At 52.4% G+C, this 26888-nt stretch overlaps 4 protein-coding genes across 10 annotated transcripts in view; 3 read left to right on the top strand and 1 right to left on the bottom strand.

Annotated features, from left to right (window-relative positions):
* Nucleotides 1–9452, top strand: CDK2AP1 (cyclin dependent kinase 2 associated protein 1). Its single transcript, XM_088019318.1, has 4 exons — nucleotides 1–110; nucleotides 4650–4747; nucleotides 6296–6422; nucleotides 8694–9452. The coding sequence occupies exons 1-4, from the start codon at nucleotides 56–58 to the stop codon at nucleotides 8759–8761; spliced, it is 348 nt and encodes a 115-aa protein (XP_087875444.1). The 5' UTR covers nucleotides 1–55; the 3' UTR covers nucleotides 8762–9452.
* A 2252-nt stretch (nucleotides 9453–11704) lies between these two features.
* On the bottom strand, nucleotides 11705–23698 carry MTRFR (mitochondrial translation release factor in rescue). Of its 3 annotated transcripts, XM_028092506.2 has the most exons (4): nucleotides 23615–23686; nucleotides 15483–15572; nucleotides 13110–13417; nucleotides 11705–11930 (listed from the first exon to the last, which is right to left on the bottom strand). In XM_028092506.2, the coding sequence occupies exons 3-4, from the start codon at nucleotides 13389–13391 to the stop codon at nucleotides 11712–11714; spliced, it is 501 nt and encodes a 166-aa protein (XP_027948307.1). In that variant the 5' UTR covers nucleotides 13392–13417; nucleotides 15483–15572; nucleotides 23615–23686; the 3' UTR covers nucleotides 11705–11711. The 3 variants fall into 3 exon arrangements, with proteins under 3 accessions (XP_027948307.1, XP_027948308.1, XP_027948309.1); XM_028092507.2 differs by lacking the exon at nucleotides 15483–15572 and having other exon boundaries at nucleotides 23615–23698; XM_028092508.2 differs by lacking the exon at nucleotides 23615–23686 and having other exon boundaries at nucleotides 15483–16297.
* A 316-nt stretch (nucleotides 23699–24014) lies between these two features.
* Nucleotides 24015–26888, top strand: part of MPHOSPH9 (M-phase phosphoprotein 9) — a 56190-nt gene continuing 53316 nt past the window's right edge. For 3 of the 5 annotated variants that reach the window (XR_003607452.2, XM_028092445.2, XM_028092449.2), the window contains exon 1: nucleotides 24017–24070. The gene's annotated coding sequence lies outside the window, so the exon portion shown is untranslated. Of the gene's footprint in view, nucleotides 24071–26888 lie in introns of all 5 variants that reach the window. The other 2 variants (XM_028092450.2, XM_028092452.2) reach the window with 2 other exon arrangements.
* On the top strand, nucleotides 26061–26516 carry LOC114200368 (large ribosomal subunit protein eL42-like). Its single transcript, XM_028092456.2, has one exon. It carries the CDS (start codon nucleotides 26134–26136, stop codon nucleotides 26452–26454), a length of 321 nt encoding a protein of 106 aa, XP_027948257.1. The 5' UTR covers nucleotides 26061–26133; the 3' UTR covers nucleotides 26455–26516.

Genomic DNA, 26888 nt, shown 5'->3' with positions numbered 1-26888 from the left:
CCGCCCTCGCGGGCCTGGCCCCGCGGCGCCCCGGCGCGCCCCGCCGCTCGGGGGGATGTCTTACAAACCGAACTTGGCCGCGCACATGCCCGCCGCCTCCCTCAACGCCGGTGAGTGAGTGCGCCCCGCGGGCCGCGCGCGCCGCGCCCCAAGTGCCGCCAAGTTGGGGGCCGGCGCGCCCGGCCCCGGCCCCGGCTCCCGGGGGCCCGCGGGGACCGGGGGCGCCGGGCACCGGGTCCCGGCCCGGGGCAGCGCGGCCGCCGCCGCCATGATTCCGGCGCCCGCGCCGCCAAAGTTCGCGGGGGCGCCCCGTGCCGCGGTGGGGCTCGGCCGGGCCGGGGCCGGGGACGCGGGCGGCCGCCGCGGTCCCCCCCCCCGCCCCACGCCGGCGGCCGAGGGATCGCGGGGAGCGCGGCGGGCGAGGGCGGGGGAGGCTTTTCTCTGCTCCTTTTTCCTCCGGCTTTTGGGCGGCTCGGCGAGGGCCCCTGCCGGCGGGAGTCGGGAGCGGCCGGGCCACGCCGGGCGCGGGGCGCGGGGCGCGGGGCCCGGGCCGCCCTTGGGGAGCGGGGGGCGCGGGCCCGGGGCTGGGTGTCGGGAGGCGGGCCGCAGGGGTGCAGGGGAGCAAGGCCGGGCCCTGCGTGGACAGGGCGGGGGCGGCGAGCGTGCCAGGTGCAGGCGCCCCTGAGGGCGCGGGGCCGCTGGGGTCACCGGCGGTGCAGGGGACTCGATCATCGGTGGGGGTTCGGCCCGGCGCGCCGGAGCTGGGGTGCCCACAGCGCGGCACGCCGGATGTCCCCTCAGGCGTGCGCGGAGTGACAGAAGTTGGAGAAGACTGGGGGCGTCTGAGTGCCTGCGGGCGGCGGGTGAGGGCGGCGTTTCAGCCCAGACCCGGCATCCCGGAGCTCCCAAGTCTGGGCTTCGAAGGCCCCTTCTGCGGAAGCCGGGGGTGGAGGGGCGTCCTCTCCCTTCCCGGGGGCTGGAGCTGGGCGATCCCAGGAAACTCCTCCAGAAGTTGTCAGGCAGCTTCAGGCTGTGCCCAGGGGCTTGTCCCAGGGATCAAGGGGAGAGCTGGGTTGGGGGAAGGAAGATGGTGAGGTTAGGGTGTGACGGGCTTTTCCCCTTTGCCTGGGTCTTTTTCCCTTAGACCCTTGGTTGGAAATACACTTCCAAAAAAGCAGGCGCTTTCGAGGGGGGAGGGGGCAGAGGCCTTGTGGGGGAGGGGATTGGCCTTGCTGGTCAGAAATGCCACGTTGGCAGTTGGCCGCAAGTTTTGGGCCTTGTCTCCCAACGCTGACTCCATAACTCCAAAAATCTGAAGAGAGACCCAGAAAATCAATATATATATGTATATGTATTTTAACTTAGCGGACACAGATTTGGGGGTTGGAAAGGGTTAAGATTCAGGTTGCGGGTGGGGGCAAAGTTGAATTGGTTCAATTTGGGGTCTGCGTCCCAAGAGCAAACAGCCACGATTTTCTCAAATGTTCTCACCACCTTTGGGGTCTGCAGACCTTCCAGAGATAGGCTTTGTGGCCCAGAGAGGATTTCTCCTTGCCTACTTCATCTGTCTCTGGGGTATGCAGGGCGGAAGGTCTTGCTGCCAGCCCTGACACCCTGGAAATCTCAGGCCTGGCCTAGTATAGTTGAGGCAGGTGCCCTAAACTGGGACCCGCGGGGATTGGGGTCAAGTGACAGGGGCACCCACTCAGGACCCCTGAAGCTCTGTGCTGGGCTGGCTGGCACCTGTGCACAGGTTTTCTTCTGCGGTGATTTCCAGGAGGACTGCTGAGGTCCCCAGATATCTGGTGTTTTGATGGGGGGGGCTGCGCCCCTCCCCATGGACCCTTTAGAAAGCCCCACTCTCCCCCTGCCATTTGCATCCAAGATGGACTCTCCGCTGCCGCTCCTCTGGCTTCCTTGTCATCATCCCTCACGCCCTCCAGCCCTGCCTCCTGCTCACGGGTTGCCAAGCCGCGGCCTGGCCGGCGGTGGCAGTGGCGGAGTTAGACAAAGCCCCCGCCTCCCCGCCCGAGAGCACATCCCCCCCCCCCAGGCGCCCCAAGTGGCGGGAAGGCCGCCAGCTCCCCAGGCCCAGGCCGCTCTTTGTCTGGCGTGGGGGCGGGGAGCTGCGCCTGGCCCCAGGAGCTGCCGGCCTCTGCCAATCCCTCCCCCGGCTCCGGGCCCTCCCTGGTCCCCGCACACTGCGTGCATTGTCTGTGATGCTCGGAGCGGCCGTGCTCACGCCCAGTCTGGTTTTCTCCCTGGCCTCCTGCAGCCGGATGCACTGGCCCTCCCCATGTCTGCCGGAAGGAGTGGGCATGAGTAGAACTCAGGGCCCTTCTGCCAACTCTTCCCAGGGCCGCACACACACACACCCCCCTTTTCAGCAGAGTAAGAGCCTGGCACTGACACAGAATTGGGGTCACTGACCACGTCACCTGGGGAGGGGAAAGGCAAGCCCTCAGCTGTTGCCCAATTCTCCCCCTAACCCAAACCCAGTGATTTCTCCTCCCTCCCTGTCTTAGCCCCCCACCTGAGACCTAACCCTAGCCCCATGGAAGACTGGGATCTAGAGCCTTTAGACAGTCTGTTGGGAATCATTGCCTCAAACAGATGGAGAAACTGAGGCCCAGAGAGGGAAGGGTCTCGTCCAAGGTCACACAGCCAGACCAACTCCTGGTCCAGGCCCTTGTCTGTAGGAGAGCAGATGGGACGGGAGGGCAGGGAGGTGAGAAGCAGTGCCGAGCAGCAAGAGGTGAGGGCAAAGGGTGGTGCAGGGAATGCACACCCGAGTCCCACTCACCTGCCCAGGAACTGGAATCTCCTAGACACGGGGCTGCTTTGCAGGGGTACGTACCACCGTGGTCTTGCATTTAGCATCCTGGCCTTCCAGAGAGGTGTGCTATCTTGTGGTGGTCAGAACTGGAACCCAGATCTGGGGCTGCAAAGACCACACTCACTGCCCACATCAGAAGGTTCAGGAAGTTGGGGTTGTTTGGCTGCTCTGGTGAGGGGTGCTTGGGGGGCACCCACGCTGCCCCACTCCTGTGCTCTGGCCACTGCACATCTGTGGTCGCCTCGGATGGCGGTCACAGACATGGTAGTAGTTCATCCCATCCCGAGCAGTATGTGCCCGAAGCACAGGTGTCTTAACGTCCCCACTTTAGAGGTGTGGCGACTGGCGCGAGGAGTGGCCCAGTGATGTGCCCACTTACCGGCTTAGAGGTGGCAGAATCCATGTTTCCTGACTGGGCATCCCACATTTGAGCCTAAACCTGGGCCCCGGCTTGGGGTGGGGGAGGTGAAATCCAGGGCAGGCCCGAGAGCGGGGAAGACATCTTGGGTACAGAGCTGTCCCCAGCTCCTGGACAGAGGGACAATATGGTGTCGGGGTACCAGCCTCTTCTGTGGTGTGTGGCTCAGGAGAACGCCCATCCTCTCCAGACTGCCTCTTTATGGTCAGGGGCTCCAGGGCTCCCCGAGGGCCCCTTCCACTCCACCAGCTGGAGCTCCTGAGCTTTCTTCCTCCCTGTCCCCTCCCCTGCTCACACCAGATGAGCAGCTGGTCGGTTTGGCCAGCCTGGCACCAGCTGTCCATCCCCGGGGCCAAGTCTGCGGAGTCCGCCGTGTGCTTGAGAGACCGTTTGGCTCTGGGGGCGGCAGGCAGAGGGGGAGCTGCTCCTCGACTGGGCGTGGAGGCAGGCGGGCGGCTGCTGAGGAGGGCTAGGTAAATTCTCCATGGTTACCGCTGTTTGTAATTCTGCAGGACATCCGCTACCCGCTAATGGCCACTTGGACGCCATTATGGGTCTGCATGCTTCCAGCTACTGAGCCGGAGCCGGAAAATTCCCTGCTGATGACTCCCCAGCCCGCATCCAGGAGGCTCCATTCTTAGCCGGGCCCTGTCCCCACGTGGTCCCTCACAGCTGAGGGACAGGGTATCTGAGTGTTGCAGTCCATAGACGGGGCCTTGTCCCTCCCTCCCTTGGGATGTGAGCCATCCCGGCGTAGAATCAGACTGTCACGAATCCTGTTCCCTCTTTGGGGAGGGAACCACAGGGGCTCAGGGAGATTGAGAGGCTACCGAGGACACACAGAGAGACTGTGATACACTCCAGGTTCCTGACTTGGTGTCCAGTGAACCAGTCTCTGGCCAGGGTTAGGCCTCTGAACCCTCCCTCTGTCTTCCTTAGCATATGTCCAGCAAAGAGTTGGGCACATGGGATATAGACCAGCCTCCGCAGCAGCTGGGCTCCTGTGGCGGTGATTTGGCTCTCGGTCGTCCACTTCTGGGGAGCAGGACCCAGGGAAAAGTGGCCAGCAAGGATGAGGCCAAGAGTAGCCGCAGATTTCATCTTTGCGACCAGTCCTGACCGCGTGGTTGGGAAGGGGTCCTGGGACTGAGGAGCGATGTCTGCCGTGGTGCTGGGTGGGAAGAGTGGTGGCCTGTTAGCTACATTTTCCCGTTGTCTGGGCTGAGTGCCGGCCATCCCCAAACTAGAGGACGGGAGCAGGGCAGGGTCTCTGTCCCATGAAGACAAGAGACCGCTGTCTGGCATGCGTCCTGGGTCGGGGGACTGTCTCGGGACCCAGAGCCTTTGCTTTGGGTACAGTCACGTGATTCCTGATTCTTCTCTTCTTCTCCATAGCTGGGAGCGTCCACCCGCCCTCCACCAGTATGGCAACATCCTCCCAGTACCGCCAGCTGCTGAGTGACTACGGGCCGCCGTCTCTCGGCTACACCCAGGTACGGTAGTGGGGGCTGTGGGGCGGGAGGGGCTCCGGGGCTGGCCTGGGCACCGAGGGGACATGCTTCCCGCCGTCCGGGCAGGAGAGCCGGTGGGACGGGGTAGAAATGATGGAGTGGAACAGTCGTCCGAACTGCGTCGACCTCCGGCCCTTGCGACCTCAAGTCTCAAGCCTCGGGGCGTCGGAGCAGAGGGGCGGCAGGCTGTTTCACGGGGCTACCAAGAGATGGGGGCGGAGAGCCCACGGGGGGCTGGAAGGCCTGAGTGCTGCAGGCCCTGCTGGAGCCACCACCCACGTGTGTCCCTGCGGCCGGAGTCTCTGTACCGGATTCCTGAGGAAGTAAGGCCTGACCTGGGCTCTGGATCTGAGCCTGGACAGAGGAGAGGGGACCCCGTTCCCACTCACTCTCCGCAAGGTGGTGGCCCCAGCAAAGAGGAGGACAGGGCCCATATCCTCCCGGAGCCCAGATGCGCCTCCTCGGGAATGGGGGCCCTTGAGCCAGGCCGCAGGGGTTTCTACGGGGTTCTGCCACTTACAAGCCTGACCCCTGCTTGGCCACCTCGCAGAGACCCAGTTCCTCGCCGTCGAGCGGGGTCAACGCTGCCACTGGCCTCACTGGCTGTCACCGGTGGGGGGACCGGGCCAGGCCCCCGCCTCGGTGCCCGCTGGCCGTGGCTGCCGTCGGGTTCTCTGCTGTCATCGGAACGCGGCCGCGTTCTGGGGTCGCCACGGAGGCTGGCCCTGCGAGAGGGTGGTGGCCGGCCATGCCCCGCCAGGCCGTGCTGTCCCAGGAGCACATACGGGACCTGGAACGGGAGCCCCGGAGGAAGCGGCCGTGGGAGGAGGGCGAGGAGGGCCGCCGGGCCAGGAGGCGGCACCCGGAGGGCGCTGGGGAGCCGAGCAAGGACAGGAGGGGGGCCCTGGAGGCCAGGAGACAGAGACGGCGGCGGAGGAGGGAGGAGCAGGCGAGGGCCTGGTTGGGGGGGCCCGCGGGGACGCCAGCCTCACCCGTCGGGGTGCTTACTTGGGCTGTGGCGGGGGGAGTCTAGAGAAGAAGGGGTTTGGTGGGGTGGGCCCTGCCGGCGGGGGGGAGAATGGGTGAATTGAAACACGTTCTGTGTGCTGTCCAGTTGGCTTTTGGCAGTTATTTGTGGTCCTGCTCACCCCAGGGTGTGGCCCCCATCCCATCCCCCTGCTCTGGACTGTCCTCCCCGGGATGTGCTTGCACTTCCGCCTGGGTCCTAGCAAATACCCAGCGCTCGCTGAGACCAGCCAGCCCTCCTTTTCCTCATTCGAGAGGATGAAAGCCTTCTGGAGGCCGCTGGTGGTTTCCTTGGGTGTCGGACGACGGCAGAGAGGCCCAGCTCTCTGCCTGTGGCTCTTCCTCAGGGCGGACAGGCCTGGCCCCGGCGGAGGCAGCAGCCGCCTCTGGGCGGGCCTCCCCCCTGCCCTGTCCTCGCCGTGGCTGGCACGTGGTGCGGTCCTGACCGTGGCCGTGGGGTCAGGGAAGGGTTCGAGCCACGTAAACTCTTCCTTCTGACTCTAGGGAACAGGGAACAGCCAGGTACCCCAGAGCAAATATGCCGAACTGCTGGCCATCATCGAGGAGTTGGGGAAAGAGATTAGACCCACTTACGCGGGGAGCAAGAGTGCCATGGAGAGACTAAAGCGAGGTGAGTGGCGGGACCCGGACTCCCTGACGGGTGCCGCCTCCCTGCTGGGCGCTAACTGTTGTGAGAGATTCTCTTCGGGGTCGGGGGGGTCCCCTATGCCCCAGGGGCCCCCGTTTTGTTACTCTGATGTGGAGGCGTCCGCAGGGGCAGGGGTGGGCCGGTCCGTGGGATGTACACTCTCCTTGGGATCTGACGGGAAGGCCTTGCGTGCCTCCCGGGAGGGTCCATATGCTTTAAAATTATAGCCCAGATCCTGCCGCTTTGTTTGTTGCCTGCTCGGCTCCTGTTGGCTGCTGGTCCCAGGGAGCCGCGGGAGGCCAAACGTGCCAGGCTTCCTTCTCTGGGTGGGCCGGGGCCGGGGAGTCGGGAGGTCCTGGGTCCTGGGTTGCCCTCTGCTGTCAGCTCTTTGGAGTGGAGCCCGAGGGGGCGTATAGGTCTGTCCCAGTCTGGGGAGGGAGAGCAAGAGCACTGAAATTCCTTCAGGACTGAGGAGGGCGGGTGGGAGGGCAGGAGCATGATGTCGCAGAAACCCAGTGACTCACTCACCTGAAGACGTGACTGACCGGCTGCTTCCAGGGGGAGGTGAAATCGGCTGCCACCTCACGAAGCCGCTGGAGGGGAGGGGAGAAGGGGATTTCTGTTTTAGAAGGTGGCAGGGCAGAGCAGCTGTGGCCTAGGTGCGAATTTAATTTCAGAAGCGATCTGGTGTTTCTGGGGAAGGTTGGAGAGGCACGCCGGGAATAAATCTGGGGCATAAAGGGGGCCTGCTGCGGAGGGCCATGGATCCACGGCGGCGGGCATGGCTGGTGAGGACAGGCTCCGGCCCACGGCAGCAGGCTTCGCTGGTGGGTATGAAGCCTTCGTGGACAGAGAGGCTGGACCTGGACAGGGCTTGGGGAGAGGTGGGGTTAACCCCGATCCAGCACGGGGTGGGGTGGGGGGGCAGGTGGGCTTTGCTCTGCGTCCGGACTGCTGTTTGGAGGCAGGGGAAGCAAGACAGTCCTGACACCTGGAGTTCTGGTTATGCGAGTGGAAATCCCTGGGAAGACGCTGGATCCCAGAGTCTAACGGGCGATCTGCAGTCCCCCAAAAAAGGCAGCAGGTTCAGGCCAACCGATAGGTATGCCTCGTGGTGGCCCCAGGGCATGTGCTGCGTGAGCAGCTGGTCCCACGGTCACGCGGACCGGTAGCCAAGTCCAGGCCAGCCCAGTGCGTGTCATAACGGGGTGAAGAAGGGTCATAAAGGGTACGGGGGGGTCAGGCGCAGGGCGGAGAGGTCAGCAAACCGTGCCTGATAGGCCAAGCACGGTTTTCAGTTTCTAATGGTGGAAAATGATTCTGTGACACGTGAAAATGCTCTGCAGTTCAGACTTCAGCGTTCATAAAAAAGGTTTGGTGGAATATGGCCACACCCACTGCTTCTGTAACGGCTGCTTGAGTGGTTGTGACAGAGCCCGTGTGGCCTGCAGAGCCCGAGATATTTACTGCCTGGCCTTTTCTAGAAAAAAGTCTTCTGAAGCTCAGAGATAAGATTTGTGAGATGTGGATGCCTGCGTGACTTGGGGATGTCACTCACAGTGCCCTCCGGCGGTCCTCTCTCAGGAGTAGATTCTTTGTGTCTGTTAAAACGAGATTAAGTGTCTCACGGCGTTCGCTGAAGGCCGCCACCACCACCACCACCACCACCACCACCACCACCACCCAAACGCAACAACCAAACCATAACCACCAAACCAGAGGGAAGAGATGGGCAGGGGGTGGTAGGGCCGAAGGTGCTCTTGGCACCTGGCGGGCAACGTCACGGTGGACCAAGGGTGAACATAAATGAGCAGTCTTGCATCCTAAGTGTGCAGGCTGGACACCGGACAAGCCCTTTCTAGAACGTAGACTATGAAGAAGCCAGAGAAAAATCAGGATTTGGAGTCCTGGATTCTCCACAGTGGGGCAGGCTTGACGAAGGCGGGCGGGGACACATCTGCTTGCGTCCTCTGAGAGCCTGGCGTGCACGGAGAGCTTGCCGGCCGTCCCCGTGTGGGCGGGAAGGGGTTGGTAGGAGCCACGAAGAGGAGTCTGGGCGAGGAGGGAAGGCCTTCGAGGAGGGATGGGACGCTCGTGTCTGTCTCCCCACACCGCTGGAACCCCGTGGTGCTTGGGATGCAGGTCCCGAGTTCCCTCCCAGGGCGGGGGCTTTCCAGCTGGGTTGTGAAGGGCCCCCTTCCTCTCCTGGAGTGGGTTCTGCTGGACGATCCTCAGCCTCTGCTCCTCCTCCAGGCATCATTCACGCCAGAGGACTGGTTCGAGAGTGCTTGGCCGAAACGGAACGGAACGCCCGATCCTAGCTGCCTAGCCAGGCGGAAGGTTTACCATCTTCGTCCAAGACCAGAAGTTACAGCTCATCTCCCATGTTCAGATGAAACTCTTGTTTTCAAAAGGGTAACGGTTTGATTTCTCCTTCCCACGTCCCTCCCATGGTTCATGAGGCTCTGAGATTGAGAAATACTTTGCAGTTGACTAGGATTTACATTTTAAATAGTTAGGAATTACCCAGGGTTTTTTGTTCTTGTTTTGTTTTTTTTTTTAAGCATTGATTAAAAAGATGCACGTAAAAGATACCTGTCTCACAGCAAAGATCCCAGTTACGTTACCCAGATTGTTCTCCGTTCTTTTTCATAAGCTAATACAACTCTGAGGGTTTTTTGTTTTTTTTTTTTTGAGTGCGTACGTTTGCCACACCGTGTGGATTCCGCTTAATGTAACTTCTTTTGTGCTTAAGCATTTGCTTGCATGACTATTAGTGCTTTGAGGTCAATTTAAAAAATGCACAAGTTATAAATACAGAAGAAAGAGCAACCTACCAAACCTAACCTAACAAGAACCCCCCCTCCAAATTTTCCTACTAAGACTGTGTGTGGATTTCAGTTCTGCTTTTCCTGTAAGTTGATCCAAACATCTGGAAGAAAATGACTAAAACTGTTTGCATCTTTGTATGTATTTATTACTTGATGTAATAAAGCTTATTTTCATTAACAATTTGTATTAAGGTGTGGGTTCCTTGAATTCTTGTGTTTTTTGTTGTTGTTTTTTAAGTGGTATTTTAAAAAACAGCTCCTCAGGGGCGCCTGGCTGGCTCAGTCACTAGAGGTGCAACTCTTGATCTGGGGCTTCGAAGTTCGAGCCCCACGTCGGGTGTGGAGGTGACTTAAAAAGAAAATCTTTAAAAACAAACCAAAAAACAGCTCCTCCTCCGAGAGTGGGAAATCCCTGCCATAGAGGGTCTGCCTACCTGGCCCCAGAAACATTTTTTGTGCCAATGCCAGAACCACGACGGGCTGAGGGAAGAAGGCGTTTGCCTAAGGCAGGAGGTGGGGGTCAGACGAAGGTGCGTCACGGTGCATTGTGACTGCCGCGGATGGCCGTGTGCGCCGGGGAAGAAAGCAAGAATGTTAGTGGACGCGGCGTTACTGACTTTGCCCACGGCCTGCCCACCGTGAGGCCGTCCTCGGCTTCCAGGTGCTTGTCCTGCTGCAGGAATCTAGTTCTCCTACGGCGCAGCCTCTGAACTCCAGTTAACTACCTCAGGTGCTCACCGGGAGAATTCCCTGCCCCGGGGCTGGGGAAGGCCCGCTTGCGCTGGATGTGTTTGAGGACGCAGATGGTGGTCCTCAGTGGCGAGGGGGAGACAGACAAATGAGGGATGGGGTCAGTTTTGCAGGCACGAGGTAAGGGCCCAGCCATGACAGGTCGAAAGGCCGGTAAGAGCGGGTGTGTCTACCTCTGTTTCATGCACAGCCAACCCCAGAAGGCATGAGAGGAGAGAGATTGAAGCCTCTGTCCCTCCTGTCTACAGCTCCCAAAATTTCTCTTCCCGCCGTGACCTGCTTGTCGTGTACCCTTCCAGGCGCTTGGCTACCTTCTGAATGGAGGTCTGCATGGGGACGGGTCCTGGATGCTGCGACCGGTCTCCAGAGCCTTGCACACAATGCTTAAGCTTCCAGACCAGTTCGCATCGAGGTGAGAAGAGCCTTACCTGGCTGCCTTCAATGTGTATTCGGACACAGGCACTGGGCACTCGGTCTGTGCCTGCCGAATGGGCTGGTTTTGACTGCAGACTGTCTTGACAGTGGCCTTCCCCCCTCATGGTTTTTCCCCTGCTTGTTTCATGGGTGAACCCCAGATGTATTCTGAGAAGCGAAGCTATTACCTCTGCCTAAAAACCCCAAACAACCGTAGGGTCAAATCCAGCTTGAGTGATGGCATTGTGCAAATTCACAAATCAGGTTTCTGGAAACTCATCTTATAAATCTACTTATAAATCAACACATAGGCAATGTCATGTGTATTTTTTTTTTTTTAAATAAGCTCTACGCCCAACATGGGGCTCAAACTCACGACCCTGAGATCAAAAGTCCCATGCTCCACCGACTGAGCCAGCCAGGTGCCCCAAAAATGCCACTAATGTTTGACTCCATTCCATAGTTTTCCCCCCAAAATGGACCTTCCTTATTACTATTAGTGCTTATTTTTAACCTTTGATAACAAAACAAGACAATCACACAAATGTATAGCTTAAAAAAATATGGTGACATCCTTCTAACTACCCCCCCAGGTCCAGAAAGCCCTTTGTCAGCCATCCACAGCCCCTCCGGGTGTCCTATCACGACCACCCTTCCTCCCCACGAAAAGTAGCTAGCCAGTCCTTTTGTAATGTCTTCTGTGTGTCTCTATGGTTTTATTCTCAAAATGTGCGTCTCTATTCATCCCAGTTTAGTCCGCCATTTAAAAAGTTTTGATTTAAAATGTTAAGTCTGTCAGAAATACAGAAATGCTAGAGTAACGCTTGCGATGGAATGGTACTCTCTACCATTTCCTTGGAAGCATCTGGCAGGTTCTTTTTTTTAAATTTGTATTTTTTCAGAGAGAGGGAGTGTGCAAGCAAGAGTGGAGCGGGGGGGTGGGGGGTGTGGAGGCAGAGGGAAAGGGAGAGAGAATCTCAAGCAGGCTCCGTGCCCAGCATGGAGCCTGACGTGGGGCTTGATCCCATGACCCTGAGATCATGACCTGAGCTGAAATCAACAGTCGGACGCTTAACTGACTGAGCCACCCAGGCGTCCTGCATCTGGCAGGCTCTTTAGTTAGAATCTGCGATTCCTTCCGGGGTGCCTGGCTGGCTCAGTCAGTAGAGCGTGTGACTCTTATCTCGGGATCAGGATTGTGAGTTAAAGCCCCACGTTGGATGTAAACATCTTAAAAACAACAAGACAACAACAGAAAAGCATCTTCGATTCTTTCTCAGTGGACGTTTTTACTGGATTCCCAGAGTTCTTTCAGGAGCTTCTTTTTTTCTAGGGTTTCCTTTGCTCTTTTTTTCCTCTCTTGCTTTTTCCTCTCTGCCTCCTGTTTTTCTTTGTAAACAAGACTGTTTTCACGATTGTAGAAAATATCCACTTTCTCTTGTAGGATTTTCCGAGCGAGCTTTCTGTTCTGATCAACCGATCTTGTCTGATGGCACTGCAAGAGATAATATTTTATAATGTGAAAAATTTGTTCTGGACAGGATCTCAAATTGTGGAATTCAACCCATTTGCTCTATAGATGGGGACGGGCCCGAGAGGCGAGGCCCCTGGTCAGGAATCCCAGGGAGTCCGTGACAGCGAAGACCGTACGCCCTCCTTCCTGCCTCTTATCAGCCTCCACCTTGTCGCACCCCCCAGCTGTATTACGCGGCTTTCTCGGTGATGGTTTTATAATTAAGAGTGTTGCTTTGTTCAGAAGCAATGATAGCCTTCAGATAACTTAAAGTCCCCAGATAATTTTGAAAATATCAACTGATATGTCTAGCTTGTGGCCAGGGAACAAGCCCTCTGTCTGCACCATTTATAAACATAAAATTCTGTCTCGGGGAGGAAGATAGCATCCTTATTATTAGTCAACCATACCGTTGATTATGTCATCCCTGAGTTACTAAGGGCGAGTGCCTTGTTGCAAAGCTATTCGAAAAACAATTCTGTGAAATGAGAGCGAGAGAAGAGTACTGAAAGCAAATCTGCAGTACGTGTATAAAACAGTTAAACAAAAATCCTGTCAGGTTTCAGAATTTTACGTGTGGCTTATGAATGACACTTTTTCTCAAGGAGGAAAAGAAAAGCGATTGAGGTTTTAACTGATAGGCTCTTGGCTCAAAAACTTGGCAGTGAAGAACAGTTGTTGGGAGCACAGACTTTGCGCTTGGCCTGGGTCGACGCCTGCCGCTGTAGGATCTCAGGCAAGTTACCTAACCTCTCTGGGCCTGAACCCACACCTGCACCATGAGGAAGACAAGGCGGAAGGGCTTGCGAGGGTGACGGCTGTCCACGTGTGGCGCTGCGCCCACCGGGGCCTGCCCTGTCATTGGTATATGGAAAGCCTGCCTTGCTGTCCCTTCTCGGGGCCCTCTGGCGACTCACAAGGGACTGCACTGAGAGCCAGCGGGACCCCCTACTACCCAGGAAATGGGAGAAAGCATTTCAGTATCTCCCAGGGGCTCGGGGTGTGTTGAGAGCTGGGGATACTCTGATCAGAGACTGGCTTCCAGGTAAAGAAGGAAGCCGCCTCCAGGCAGCCCCGCGTCGCATTTTTATCCTGAGGCCTGGGAAGGCTGTGCCTGAAGGGGCAGGTGTCACTGACGTTTACCAAAGAGGGGACGTCTACCTTGACGACGATGCCCGAGGGGACGTGCTTCAGCACCACACAGTTGCTGGTTTTGTTGGTGGCCTGGCCCCCGGGGCCGTGCCCTTTCACAAACTGCTCTTCAAGATCCATCTCATCCAGGGGAGGCAGAGCGGGGCGGTCCTTCCTGCCGGCCGCCTGGACCGCAGGGACCGCCGCCGCTGGGGCGAGCAGCGCCTGCTTGTCCCGAGGCCGGAGGCCCCGCGGCGCGGCGCAGATTCTGGCCAGGGCTGCAGGCCAGGGGAAGCCGGCCGAGGGACTCATGCAGAGGAGCTCTGCCCGTCCACGCCCTGAGTTGGAGAAAAAAAAAGACAGCCTTTCAGGAAGGTCCGTTCGTGCTCAGGATTACACTAAAGGGTTCTGGGGCAACCTTTTATAAACCGGTTCCACCGAGGGCCACCCAGGTATTTAGCAAGTTAGGCACAGCCCTCTGCAGCCTTGGGGCATCTCCCGTGATCTTCACTGTGTGCGCCCTCCCAGCTGATAAACAGTTTCTTGTAACAGACCGAAAATATCTTCGAAGCACCCAGAGGTGCTGCTTTCTCAGGCAGGGTGACATTCCAAAGAACAGGGCTGTAATTCGATAAAGAAACACTAAACAGTGCATCAAGCAAGAATTAGGATCTGAGTCAAGCGACATTATTTAAACGTTTGAGAATCTTTGAAATCCAAATGTAAAGATGACAGTATGCAAGTCTATTTTATAGCTGAGCTTACACGGTCTGACACAGTAAATATCACTATCAATCAATGTCATGATTGTTGTTTTTTAATGTTTCCAGTTTCATGGATTTGAATAGGAACATCTGTTCCCTCAGATGCACTGCCAATAACATGATCCAAGTGGAGCTCATCCCTGGAACGTTCGAATCAACTGATTCTTTATGAAGGTGCCTGCGTGGTTCAAAACGCCACACGAGGTGTAGGGAGCGATGCGAGGTGGGAGAGAGGGAGCCTCTGTCTTCATGGAGCTTAGAGTCTAGTCAGAGAGAAGATGCTTAAAAGAGAAAGCAGTGTTTAACCGTTAGATTTAAATAGCTACTCCAGACGTGGCAGAAGGCTGAAATGTCTAGCCAACAATGAATGGTATAGAGAGTAACAGCTACCAGGACGTGGTGAATCCCATGGGCCTTTGCTTTCTTCCAGGGAAGGAAGGCATAACGAGCTGACGGGTGTTAGCTCTTTTCAAAGATGGGTGACCTCCCCGTGCCAATCGGGACAAGTCACAGTGTGGGCCTCTTTTCTTACCTGGAAAATGGGTGAACAAGCCCTTCTCCGCCCATCCTGCACAGGCTTAAAGGTCAGAGGGGAAAAAAAAAATCTGGAAAGAGCTTTTGTTGAATACCTTTGAAGGCATGAGACTGATTTTTAGCAAAATTCCTGTCACTCGGGAGGATTATGGGAACGATGAACGTGTCCCTCGCTTCATGCTTCTTGATCCAGGATGATGTAGGTGCTAAAAACAGAAGTACTGCCCTTTTTAACAACTGCTTCCTTTGAGGCTCTAAATAGCTGCTTTTACCATTTGAAATCCTGTAAATTCTAGCTGAGGGCCACTGGTCTCTAACCTAGGTAGGAAGTGGTGTATACCTAAGCCAGCGCCCTAAGCCCAAAGTTGCTTAATCATGCACCAAATAATTTCAGCAGGTTTGCTCTCAGCTCATTTACCTTTTGCCCCCTGTCAGTTCTGGCTGCTAACTTCTATGAGCCCATGCTGGTCTCTAACAAGCTTTGAGGATGCTTACCACAGATGCAGGCTAGTGGACACCGCTGCCTTGTCAATATGTACATTTCTGTTATTTTACGGGTATCTCTCTGAGTAATCAGTTTAGCTGGTCCTGAGAGGATCCTGGTCATCTTTAGAATGACAATACCATATTCTTAACCTCTCTGTGGAAAATAAATACAATGAAATGTACTTTTCCAAGCCTGATGCCAATGCCCATTTTCAATTCTGTGACGGACGTGATGGCCTAAACTCGTAACTTCTTTCCGAAAAGTGTGGCATTCAGGAAGTGTGTCAGTCCCAGGGGGGGTGACAATTAACGTGGTGTTGGTAAGATGCTCGGTGGCTGTGGAGGGCTCGATTTTGAAACAGAGCATGCCAGGGAAAGTGGCGCTTTAGAAAAGGTTTAGGTTTTGTTTATTGTGTGTCAAGTCTTTCGGAAGTACACTCGGGAAAAGACAAATGATAAACACCGGCGCTTTTCTGAGATTGCTACAACAAAGAATCCGCTCCCCTGTAAATGATTAAGTGAATGAAACCGGAGTCAATGTCCAAAACGTCCCTTCCCTTATTTCTGCTTTCAATCCATAGAACAGGATTCCTTTGTGTACCAGACAGCATCAGAGTACCTGGATCAGATTCATTACGGAACGCAAGCCCGGGGCCTCCCTTGGGGTTTCTCTTCCGCTAGTTGGTAAATCCGACCGGGCAGGACAGCACTGGAATAGAGTGCAGCGACAAAGAAAGGAAGTGAGTCTGAGACGAGGCGAAACTCCCAGACAAAGGGCGGAGAGGAGAGTGCCTCTATCAGCTGCTTTGTCCCTGGCCCGCTGTGTTTCAACTCTCTACCTTTCTGTCCTAGTTCGGGGCTGACACGCACACTGGAAGGCCTCCCACCCAAATGGAGTTCAAGAAGGTCCCCAGTGTTCAGTTACTGACTGTTTTGCTTAACGGCTAATTCCAACAGCCGATCGGGCGATTCTCAAATACTTGCCGTATCTCTGGGAGCTTTGGCTCTACTCCAACGACTGCTCAAAATGACCCGTGCACCCATGGTCCCACTTCCCCAAAGCCCAGGATATATGGATTGGATTTCAGGTTTTGTGATACCCACAGAGCAACTCAAAAGTCTCCGGGGGACAATAAAAGCGGCTCAAATTAGAGCTCATCGTGACATTAAAAAAGAGCCACAGGAAAATGGTGACAAGAAGTGCTGGTAAGGGGAAACCGGGAGTCATGACAGTGTGCCCCAATTCCTTTCTGTGAGCGTGTGCCTCGATTCGGGGCTGGCTCTCCACCCTCACTTCCCCTCAGCCCTGCTTTTCCTCTGAGGACGCATCTGCGCTGAACAGCCTGATTGCCGTTTGGCTTAAGGCCTCTCATTGTCCCCATCCCTGCCCACTGGTCAAGTCAGAGATGCTGGGTGTTAGGACTTTACAAAAGGGAATGCTAATTTGTTCAATGAGTATTTTTTTTTTAAAGATTTTATTTATTTGAGAGAGAGAGAGAGAGAGCATGAGAGGGGGAGAGTCAGAGGGAGAAGCAGACTCCCTGCTGAGCAGGGAGCCCGATGCGGGACTCGATCCCGGGACTCCAGGATCATGACCTGAGCCGAAGGCAGTCGCTTAACCAACTGAGCCACCCAGGCATCCTCAATGAGTATTTTCAACATCTATTCTGTGCCAGGCATGGGCCTTGGGGACCCCAGTGAGCCTGTGGCATAAAAGAGAAATTAAAGATGCCCCCAAATGCGACCCATGCTAATAGCCCAGGATGGAGAACAGGCCACAGAGCAGTGCCTCTGTGACTTGCTGGGCCCCTAAGTCACTTGGAGGGCTTGGTACCGGGACTCGGGGCCTGTATTCTGGTAGGTGCCCCCTTTCCTGACCTGGAGCCAGCCACCACACATTCCCTCCTCAGGTCCCCGCAGTCAACCCACGCCTAGGAAGATGTCTGGCTGCAGGGATGGTGTATGTTGAGCTCGGATCGTGGCCAGTGACTGCAGCCATCAGATGTAAACTAGAGGCAACAGGGTGAGGTCCATTTCCCCAGCAGCTCTAACGCTCCCGAGACCGGGGGGGGGGGGGGGGGGGCATGGTCATGTGTCTCTGAGAGAGAGGTTATCTCAATCTGTTTGCAGGAAGTCATAGGATTTCAATCTCTGGACTCACCTTCTGGATGTCATGTGCCCAAAATTCACTGCTTAACTATATGTGTGTGTGTATATATATATATATATATATTTTTTTTTTTTTTTTTTTTTTGAGAGAGATTGATAGTTTCTCTGAGCCACAACTTTCAGGGTTATCTCAGCCTCGTAGAGACTTCATCAAATCCAACCGAAGGAACAGATGTGGAGATGAACTGAAATGGGGTTGCTTTAGGAAAGATGACTGGCAAAGCCCTCGCCACGCACATTTCCAGGAGCAGACAAATCCCCTGGGGGTTCTGTTAAATAGAAGCCTCCTTCGACGGGTCTGGGTGGGGCCAGAGACTCTGCATTCCTAACCAGCTCCCAGTGAGGCTCTTGCCTCCAGGGACCACACTTTGAGTTTCATGGCCAAAAGCTCTGAGCAAAGCTGCTTGCCTTTGTGGTGGCTCTCAGGACTGCTGGACGACTGGACGGAAGCCCCAGAACACCGATGGCAAAGATGGAGAAGAGGAAGGTGGGGAGGAGAGTAATGGTGGGAACAGCAGACATTCAGAGAGAAGAATGATACAAATAATGAACTGCGCTAACAGAAGGGGAAACGGGTAACAAGGGGACTGAGGAATGGGGTCAACTGAAAAAAAAAGAACACCAATGATGTTCCTATTACATTAGTGTTCTAGAACAGCATCGTCCGATATGAACATAATGTAGGGCACGTGTGAAATTCTAAATTTTCTAGTAGTCACCTTAAAAACAGTAAAAAGAGGGGCACCTGGCTGGTTGGTGGAGCATGTGACTGTCAATCTCGGGCTTGTAAGTTCGACCCCCACGTGGGGTGCAGGGATGACTGAAAAATAAAATCTTTAGGGGTGCATGGGTCGCCCAGTCGGTTAAGTGTCTGACTCTCGATCTCAGCTCAGGTCATAATCTCAGGGTTGTAATAATCTCAAGCCCCCATTCGGGCTCCACATTCAGCGGCGGGTCTTCCCCTGCCCCGCCCCCTGCCCGCACATGCATTCTCTCTAAAATAAATAAATCTTGGGGCACCTGGGTGGCTCAGTCAGTTAAGTGTCTGCCTTTGGCTCAGGTCATGATCCCGGGGTCCTGGGATCGAGTCCCATGTTGGGCTCCCTGCTCAGCGGGGAGCCTGCTTCTCCCTCTCCTTCTCCTCCTGCTTGTGCTCTGTCAAATGAATAAATAAAATCTTTAAAAATAAATAAATCAATCTTTAAAAAATACTTTTATAACCCAGTATATCCAAAATATTATTTCAATGTGCAATCAATATAAAAATTATTGTGATATTTTATTTTTTATATGGAGCCTTCAAAATCTGGGGTGTCTTCAACGCTATCGTATCAGACAATGTAGCTCCAGAATCTTGCTCCTCATTATGGTCCACAGAGTAGCGGCGACAGAACCACTTGGGAGCTCGTTAGGAATGAAGGCTCTCGGGCCCTACCCCAGACTTCCTAAATGAGAACCTGCCTTTTATGAAGATCCGTAAGTGACTCAGAAGCACACTTCCAAAGTCTGAGAAGCCTTGTCCTAGAACGTAGGAATTAAGCTAGTTCTTCCAGCTTCTGGGACAGACACTTTTTAAAAGCTGTTGTTTCCTCTATTTAAGAAGTTGAGGCCAGCATTCTGGAGTGCTGATTGCGTGCTTGGTCACGGTCCTGTTTCTCCTTCCACAGTAGGAGATAAAGGGACAGGTCTCAAAACAATGACCTAATCGGTGGTGAAGGACCAGACACTGGACTCAGACAGGCTGATGTGCAAATGGTGCAGCTTTCAAAAGACAAAATGGCCAGCTGATGGCACCAGAAGCTAAGTGAGAGAATGATTTTCTGAGAAATGCTGAAGCATAATCCATGTTTTTAATTTTTTTTAAATAAACATGTTATTTTATTTTTTTAAAGACTTTGTTTATTTATTAGAGAGAGAGTGCACACGCAGGGGGAGCAGCAGAGAGAGAGGGAGCCTGATGCGGGGCTCCATCCTGGGACCCCGGATCATGACCTGAGCCGAAGGCAGACACTTCACCGAATGAGCCACCCAGGTGCCCCCATAGTCCATGTTTCATAGTATGTTTTGGTGCTTGCTCCCTGCAAAATGGGAGTTAAGACAAAGCAGCCGTTTCCCGCCTGCTCGGTCTAGCTCATCCTCCTGTTCTGGTTGGTCTGGAGTCCTTTCGAGGGCTGGATCACCTCCCAGAACAGAACCTCCAGGGGCTGCGGCTCAGGTCTGAAACAGACCAAGTCCTTTCCTGGGCTTGGCGGTTCGTTCTGAAGATAAAGCACCTTTCAGTCACAGAAAGTGTTGGCAGAGAATTATTTCTCAAATCAGACAAACATCATAGATTGAGCAGGAAATGCCACGCTGGAGACTGCTCTGGGTCTGGTCTCAATTTAATAGGCTCCCTGCTGCAGAGTTCAAGAGACAACTAATGAAGTAGATAAAGAGAAAAGCTTTCTATTCATACAACACTAACACCCCATTCAGTGTTGCTTTTTTTTTATATATACACAAAACTCTGAATCCACAGAGAATTACACCTGCCCTATTTGTGTGCATCACTGTGATTTTCTTCTATTTATGGCATTCTAACAGGAACTTTAGAATTTATCAACTACACCGTTAAAATAAGACAGAAACACATAAAAAAAAAAAGCAGCAGTAATAACACTCCACATGTCCTTAACTTCTCAATGCCTCTATACCTTATATTTGTTTAGGACCTAAATGCTTGCAAAGCACTTTCAAATACATTATTGTATTTGACACAAATAAAGAAAAGGGATTATCTCAGGAAGACTTGGAAGAACATTAGGTATTCCATTTTTTATACTAAACTTATCCTTTCTACTTTTACCTTTCATAACAGCTCTAGATCTGTCCTGTCCCCACCTTCTTAAAAGTGTTAGCTCATTTTCCTCAACTTTCTCTTTTGGAACGTTCTTCTCATTTTTTTTTTGTCCCTGAAAGGCCACACTGCTCTGTAGTCAGTATCTTGGCTTCATGATTTACTCACTGTGCAATTCTGGCCACGTCTCATCTGTAAAGTGGAGGTAAGACCACCGAGGCTAAGAAAAAAACGTACATGTCTCCGCAAACCTAAAGCCCTGAGGGATACTTGGGGTCCCTAAACTATAAAGCTGAAGAGCCTTCGACTAACACACCATATAAATTGTGGTCTTATCCCAGAAACCTAATGTGAAACTGATTATTTCATAGGCTTTTTATTTTTTTTTTTTGATATATAAAGATTTTACTTATTTGAGAGAGAGTGAAAGTGAGAGAAATCATGGAGAGGGAGAAGCAGACTTGCGATGTGGGGCTCAATCCAAGGACCCTGAGATCGTGACCTGAGCCGAAGGCAGATGCTTAACCGACTGAGTCACCCTGGTACCCCAGTTTGTTTGTTTGTTTTTTAAAGCCTGTAAGGGGCACCTGGGTGGCTCAGCTGGTTAAGCATTTGCCTTCGGCTCAGGTCAGGATCCCAGGGTTCTGGGATCGAGCCCCACATTGGGCTCCCTGTTCGGCGGGGAGTCTGCTTCTCTCTCCCTCTGCCGTTCCCCCTGTTTGTGCTTGCTCTCTCTCTCTCTCAAATCCGTAAATAAAATCTTTAAAAAAAAAATAAATGAATTATTTAAGTAATCTCTATCCAATGTGGAGCTCAAACTTATGACCTGGACATCAAGAGTCACATGTTCTTCCGACTGAGCCAGCCAGGCGCCCCTTCGTAGACTTGTTTGAGAGCGCAGAGTGAAAAGGCATCTAGAAGAGTGACCTGCAAATTATTTCATTTGGTATGGTCCAATTTAAGAAGTACTTGAAAACCATGAAATTACCAAAGATATGCTATTTGGTGAGGTCATAATTGTGTTCTATGAAATCAGGTGCCAAGGAGATAATTATGATGCCAAGAATACAGTCTGACTTTCTAGCAGGCTCACAATGAAAGATAAACACCCCCTTCATCCAAGCAAGTCCTGGTTTAAACATGGAGATCTTTAGGGATTATCTGATAGAGTAAGAAAAATCATTTCGGACAAGAAAGAAGACAAAATTTATATTTTAATATACGTCTGATGATTTCACGTTTAATGATTAAACTATACATTTAAAGTTTTAGAGTTCCTCTTTATCCCCCTCCCCCCGCTGTGGAGAACTGGCCCCCCCAAATGATAAACAGTTTGGACATAACAATCAAGAGTAGCAATGCTGGGGCTGAGAGACAGCAAATGCCGCAAGCCATTATTAGCCATTATCACTGCCCAGCATGGTCTTATCCCCATCAATGTGAAAGATCTCCACTCAAAAGTCAGTTCGAAGCCTTCAAGGTCAAAGAGATACTTAGGCAATTTGATGTTATAATAAAGAAAATCATAGTAATCATACCATCATAAAAGGCCATAAAATAGCGGTGTCAGTTTGCATACAAGTAGTGCAAAATCTCCAGGATGGAAGGTAGGTTTCGATTAGATGAATAGCGATTGTACTTAACACATTTACTGGAACTTCTGAAGCCTACTACTTCTGTTTGCTGTACTCAGAAATAATGTCTATGGGGGCACCTGGGTGGCTCAGTCGTTTAGGGTCTGCCTTCAGCTCAGGTCATGATCCCAGGGTCCTGGGATCGAGTCCTGCATCGGGCTCCCTGCTCCGCGGGGGGGGGGGGGCCTGCTTCTCCCTCTCCCACTCCCCCTGCTTGTGTTCCCTCTCTCGCTGTGTCTCTCTGTCAAATAAATAAATAAAATCTTAAAAAAAAAGTCTATGGACTTTAAAAACTACCTTTTTAGCTGTTTATAAAGCTTTGAGAAAGGTATTTTTTGGGGCACCTGGGTGGCTCAGTTAGGCGACTGCCTTCGGCTCAGGTCATGATCCCAGGGTCCTGGGATCGAGCCCCACATTGGGCTCCCTGCTTGGTGGGAGGCCTGCTTCTCCCTCTCCCACTCCCCCTGCTTGTGTTCCCTCTCTCACTGTCTCTCTGTCAATTAAATAAATAAATAAATAAATAAATAAATAAAATCTTTAAAAAAAAAGATACTTTTTTTCTCTTTAGTCCAAAGAGTCAAAGGCAATTTCCATTGATTTTTTTTTCAATTATGACCCTTCCAAAGAGCCTAACCTACGAAATATGGTGTGAGCAACCTTACCAAAATATTTTACCACATCACTTCATTAACAAGATAACTTGGTTAACCAGAATAGCATTCCTGAATACGTTGGTTTATTAAGACATTAACAGATAAAAAGTTACCTAAAACCGCACACCTAAAAACAAAAAACCAAAAATCTACATGTTCAAACTGAACAGAAACCATCTGATTTTGTAGTCAAAAGTGAACATCTCCTGCCCCTTACATGGTTGAGAAATAATCACTAGTACTCGACTTAGGGGTTATTTTTCTTGTAAGGAAACCCAACTCTGTCTGCTTGGAGATGTCTCAGTAATTCACACTTCTCAGTTCTTCTAAGTGTAAAGGATGTCTCAAATAATGGATTTTGTGACCAACTGAAATTAGTGATAAAACTTTTTTGTTGTTGTTGTTGCGCTTGAAACATGGTCAATGAAATCAGAGCCATGTGCTTAAAATTAGTTTGATTTTGGTTAGGTATTACAAGAGCATACTATTGCCTGATGGGACTCACACAATGGGGGGGGGTGTGGATTAAATTTATTTAAGCTTGAGATCTTCCATACACAGATGGGGTTTTGGATACAGACTAAATTTTTACTGTTTGAGACACGATTGTTAGGCTCAGATGAGACGGAATGCCTCGCAGATCTGTCATTCCTGCCAATATATCGCGCGTCCTGGCTTCTCAGCCACATCTACATGATAGGGCCAGCGAAATTCCTTTACTTTGGGCCCAGGACCCTTGGAGGGCAATCTAAGAGCTGGCTTTAAAGGTCAACTAGTCTTAAGAATGTGAACTGAGGGCGCCTGGGTGGCTCAGTCGTTAAGCGTCTGCCTTCAGCTCAGGTCATGATCCCAGGGTCCTGGGATCGAGTCCCACATCGGGCTCCCTGCTCAGCGGGAAGCCTGCTTCTCCCTCTCCCACTCCCCCTGCTTGTGTTCCTGCTCTCTCTCTCTGTCAAATAAATAAATAAAATCTTTAAAAAAAATGTGAACTGAACAGAGAGAATGAAATGGCCTGGGGCCCACAGGGAGGGACACGTATTCTCTGTGGTCCTTCCAAAGGCCTGGCAAGAGCAATGCTGACACCTGCTATGTGCGGGCCTAAAACAGCACCTGCGGCGTGCTAAGAGCTCCGTAGAACAAAGTAAATGAAGATGTTCCATTTCTTCTTGGGCCTTGGTGCAACTGTTTTCTCCAAGCCGCTGGGCTGTGCTCCCCTCCCCATCCAGGTCCTTGAAGAACCCCCTGGGCCGACCCCCAGCAGGTTTACCCCAACCAGGTGCAGAGAAAACTTAGCTCGGGGTCTGGGCCAGCGGGGCTTCAGGTCAATTGGCTGCGCGACTCAGGGTCGCAAGCTGGGAAAGTCAGGCGTCCCAGCTCCCAGTCCTCTTTCCATAGTCCTTGACATGGAACATGACAACCATGACAACCGCGGGTGACCGGATTCTCCACGGACGCTTACCTGGCCTCAACGCTGACCTCCCACCCGCAACGTTCTGGGGTAACCCGAACCACTGCAGAAGGTGGATCACAAATGCGCTCCTGGGTCTGCGCACGCGCCGTACTCCCGCCTCCGCTTCCCTCACTTGCCCGAGGCTCATTCTTACCAACTGCGCATGCGGTAAGCGAGGCTTCTTTTCGCGTGCCATCAGCCGACTCCCAGAGAACCAATCAGACCAGAGAACGTGACATCAGCCCCGCCTCCCTCCGTTTCCCAGGCGTCGGACCTCCCTCTTTTGCGCGAGGGGCGGGAAGGGAAAGGGGCGGCCGACGCGCGTGTCGCGGTTCGGCCGTCTCCGCCCCCTTTCAAACAGCCAATCGCAGGCAAGGTGCCGGGCGCGCGCACGCTCCCTCGAGTTTAACGGTCGCGAGAGGCCGCTCGCCCGACCCTGACATCGACTGTGGGAGCAGCGGCCAGGTAAGCGGTCGCCGGCCTGCGGGGAGCCGTCGGCCAACGGGGGGCAGGGGGACGAGGCTTGGAAGACACGGCCTTAGCAGAACCCCAAGGGTGCTGATGGATCCAGGGCGGAGAGGACGACGACCAGACGACGCACGGGCCCCCCATTGCATCCCTCCGGTGTGTGGGGGGCTTTGCTCGTGGCCGTGTGCCTTTTCTAGACTCAGTGCCCTTGAGTGACACCCGGGGGGCCCAATCGCAGAGCGCCTCTTCCCCAGGGGCGGGGGGCCTGTGGGATTTTTCTTCTTCTCTTTTTTTTTTTTTTGACGGTCTTCCTTGGTTTACTTTGGGAATCACGATTGTAGTTGTTGGAACGGCGGCTTTTTCTTTCGCCTCTTTGCTGCCTCCGGTTTAGGCGGCTGCATTCGGTGGTTTTCCCTCGCCTTTGACCCGAGAGCCACCACCAGCAATTGAGGTCTGGCTGTGAGGGCGAGGATGTCGGGATCTGGCCTCAAAACCTCTGCAATCCTCTCTTCCTTACGCCCTCGGGCTCCCGGCAAAGCGCAGCGCCGGGTTAACTTTTATATAGTATCAGCAGACCCCGATCTGGTCTTCCCCCCCCCCCCAGCGACCTTCCCCCCCTTTTTCTTTTTTACTGGGTGTCGTGGGGACAAAGAGCGTGACATTTCGTTACCGGGAAATATAAAAATGGCTCTGTGCTTATATCCATTGTCCATCGAGTTTTGTTTTATATTGTGTGTGTATGTGTGTATTTTTTTTTTTTAATTTTGCATTTAGGTCGGGGGTTTCTGCCCCCTTCCTTATTCCCTCCCCTTACCCCCCCGCCCCTGCACTGGAGAAGCATCTTTGCATCTCAAGTAGTTTTTCCGTCTGCATCTTCTGCATCCGGACTACCTCGGCCGGGGGAGGGGGGGAAATAATAGATGGGATTGCAGATCCACGTCCCTGGAGAGTGTGTGTTTCCCCGTAGAAGAGCAGGGTGATTTGAATCCAGCTATTTTCGTTGCCACTTGGAAGGTGCAGCCCCAGACTTTTTCAATACCCCATTTGTGGTTGGCGATGGGCTGAGCCCTTGGGGAGAAATCCATTTAGGTAGGTCCTGTTACCCTTGGCTTTGACAAAACCTTTCCCCCTGAAGGAAAGGGTTCCTTTAAGAGCTGCTGTTTTTTTAAGGTTGTGCTTTCTAAACCAGGCCTAGGAAGTGGGAACCTTAGTGGAATCAGAATAGATCATTTTCCTCTCTTCGCACTCCCTAAAGTTTGTATCTTGTAAGCAGCATCGATTTTTTTTTTTTAAAGATTTATTTATTTATTTATTTATTGAGAGAGAGAGAGAATGGTAGAGAGCATGAGAGAGAGGAAGGTCAGAGGGAGAAGCAGACTCCCCGCTGAGCAGGGAGCCCGATGCGGGACTCGATCCTGGGACTCCAGGATCATGACCTGAGCCGAAGGCAGTCGCCCAAACAACTGAGCCACCCAGGCGCCCTCGATTTTTTTTTTATTTTCTTCTTCTCTTGCTCCTTCACTTAAAAAAAAAAAAAATACATGAATTCCCTAAGAAGGAAGCATGGTGTTTGATTTATTATAGCCAATTTGTCTCTGTACACCTAGCATCAGTTAACCTGCATCAATTAAGCAGTTATTTTTAGTTGACCCGGCAAATAGTTTGTTTTTAAACAAGTCATACATCCATAGAGTAGTAAAGGCTATGGTAGTGCAAAATGCGTTTCTTCCACCCTGCCTTCCAGCCAATGGAGAAAACCACCATTTATTTTGCTATGTTTAATACTAAATTAAATACTAAGTAGTTCCAATTTATCTATTCGAAGTATAAACCAACAAGTATGGAGCCTTGGTAGAACTTATTAAACAAATGAACAAAGCATCTAAGTATTCCAATTGTTACATAGTAGAATTGTGTCTAGAATCCTAATAATTAAACACAACAAAATTCTGAAATACTACCTGGAAAAGATGATGCTACTTTCGCAAATCTCTCTTATTGTAGATTTTTTGAGATAAAATTCACATAACACTTTCCGTGCCGATAGCGCTCTCGCAAATATGGTGAACGTTCCTAAAACCCGCCGGACTTTCTGCAAGAAGTGTGGCAAGCACCAGCCCCACAAAGTGACACAGTACAAGAAGGGCAAAGATTCTCTTTATGCCCAGGGAAAGCGGCGTTATGACAGGAAGCAGAGTGGCTATGGCGGGCAGACTAAGCCGATATTCCGGAAAAAGGCTAAAACTACAAAGAAGATTGTGCTGAGGCTTGAATGTGTTGAGCCCAATTGCAGATCTAAGAGAATGCTGGCTATTAAGAAATGCAAGCATTTTGAACTGGGAGGAGTTAAGAAGAGAAAGGGCCAAGTGATCCAGTTCTAAGCTTCATATTTTGTTAATATTACGAAGACAATAAAATCATGAGGTTATGTTCACTTCAAAAAAAAAACTCACATAACATAAAATGCATCCTTTTAAAGTGTACAATTCATAGGTTTTTAGTATATTCACAGATGGGTTGTGCAGCCATCACCACTTTGTAATTCAACAATTAACCCCAAAAAGACACTCCATACCCCTTTTTGGTCACTGCCATTGTCTCCTTCCCCCAACTTCTGGCAACCATAAATCTACTTTCTGTCTCAAGAGATTAGCTCTTCTAGATTTTTCACATAAATGGAATCATACACTAGGTGATCTTTTGCTGAGCTTTTACTTAAACATAATAATTTAGTGTTTATCCACATTGTAGTATGTATCAGTATTTTGTACCTTTTTATGGCTGAGAAATACTCCATTATATGTATATTTCACAT

This window comes from Eumetopias jubatus, unplaced genomic scaffold, assembly GCF_037043125.1.
Source record: "Eumetopias jubatus isolate StellerSeaLion01/CBP00866 unplaced genomic scaffold, mEumJub1_p1.0 scaffold_16, whole genome shotgun sequence".
Classification (NCBI taxonomy): Eukaryota; Metazoa; Chordata; class Mammalia; order Carnivora; family Otariidae; genus Eumetopias; species Eumetopias jubatus.
Note: the sequence above shows the minus strand (reverse complement) of the source record. Positions and strands in the feature narration are given on the sequence as shown.

Coding starts and splice junctions, on each gene's coding strand:
- LOC114200368 (XM_028092456.2), top strand. CDS start 26,134: ATGGTGAACGTTCCTAAAACCCGCCGGACTTTCTGCAAGAAGTGTGGC.
- CDK2AP1 (XM_088019318.1), top strand. CDS start 56: ATGTCTTACAAACCGAACTTGGCCGCGCACATGCCCGCCGCCTCCCTC. Junction 111..4,649: donor CGCCGCCTCCCTCAACGCCG/GTGAGTGAGTGC, acceptor TCTTCTCCATAG/CTGGGAGCGTCCACCCGCCC. Junction 6,423..8,693: donor CATGGAGAGACTAAAGCGAG/GTGAGTGGCGGG, acceptor CTCCTCCTCCAG/GCATCATTCACGCCAGAGGA.
- MTRFR (XM_028092507.2), bottom strand. CDS start 13,391: ATGAGTCCCTCGGCCGGCTTCCCCTGGCCTGCAGCCCTGGCCAGAATC. Junction 11,931..13,109: donor CCTCGGGCATCGTCGTCAAG/GTAGACGTCCCC, acceptor TATCTCTTGCAG/TGCCATCAGACAAGATCGGT.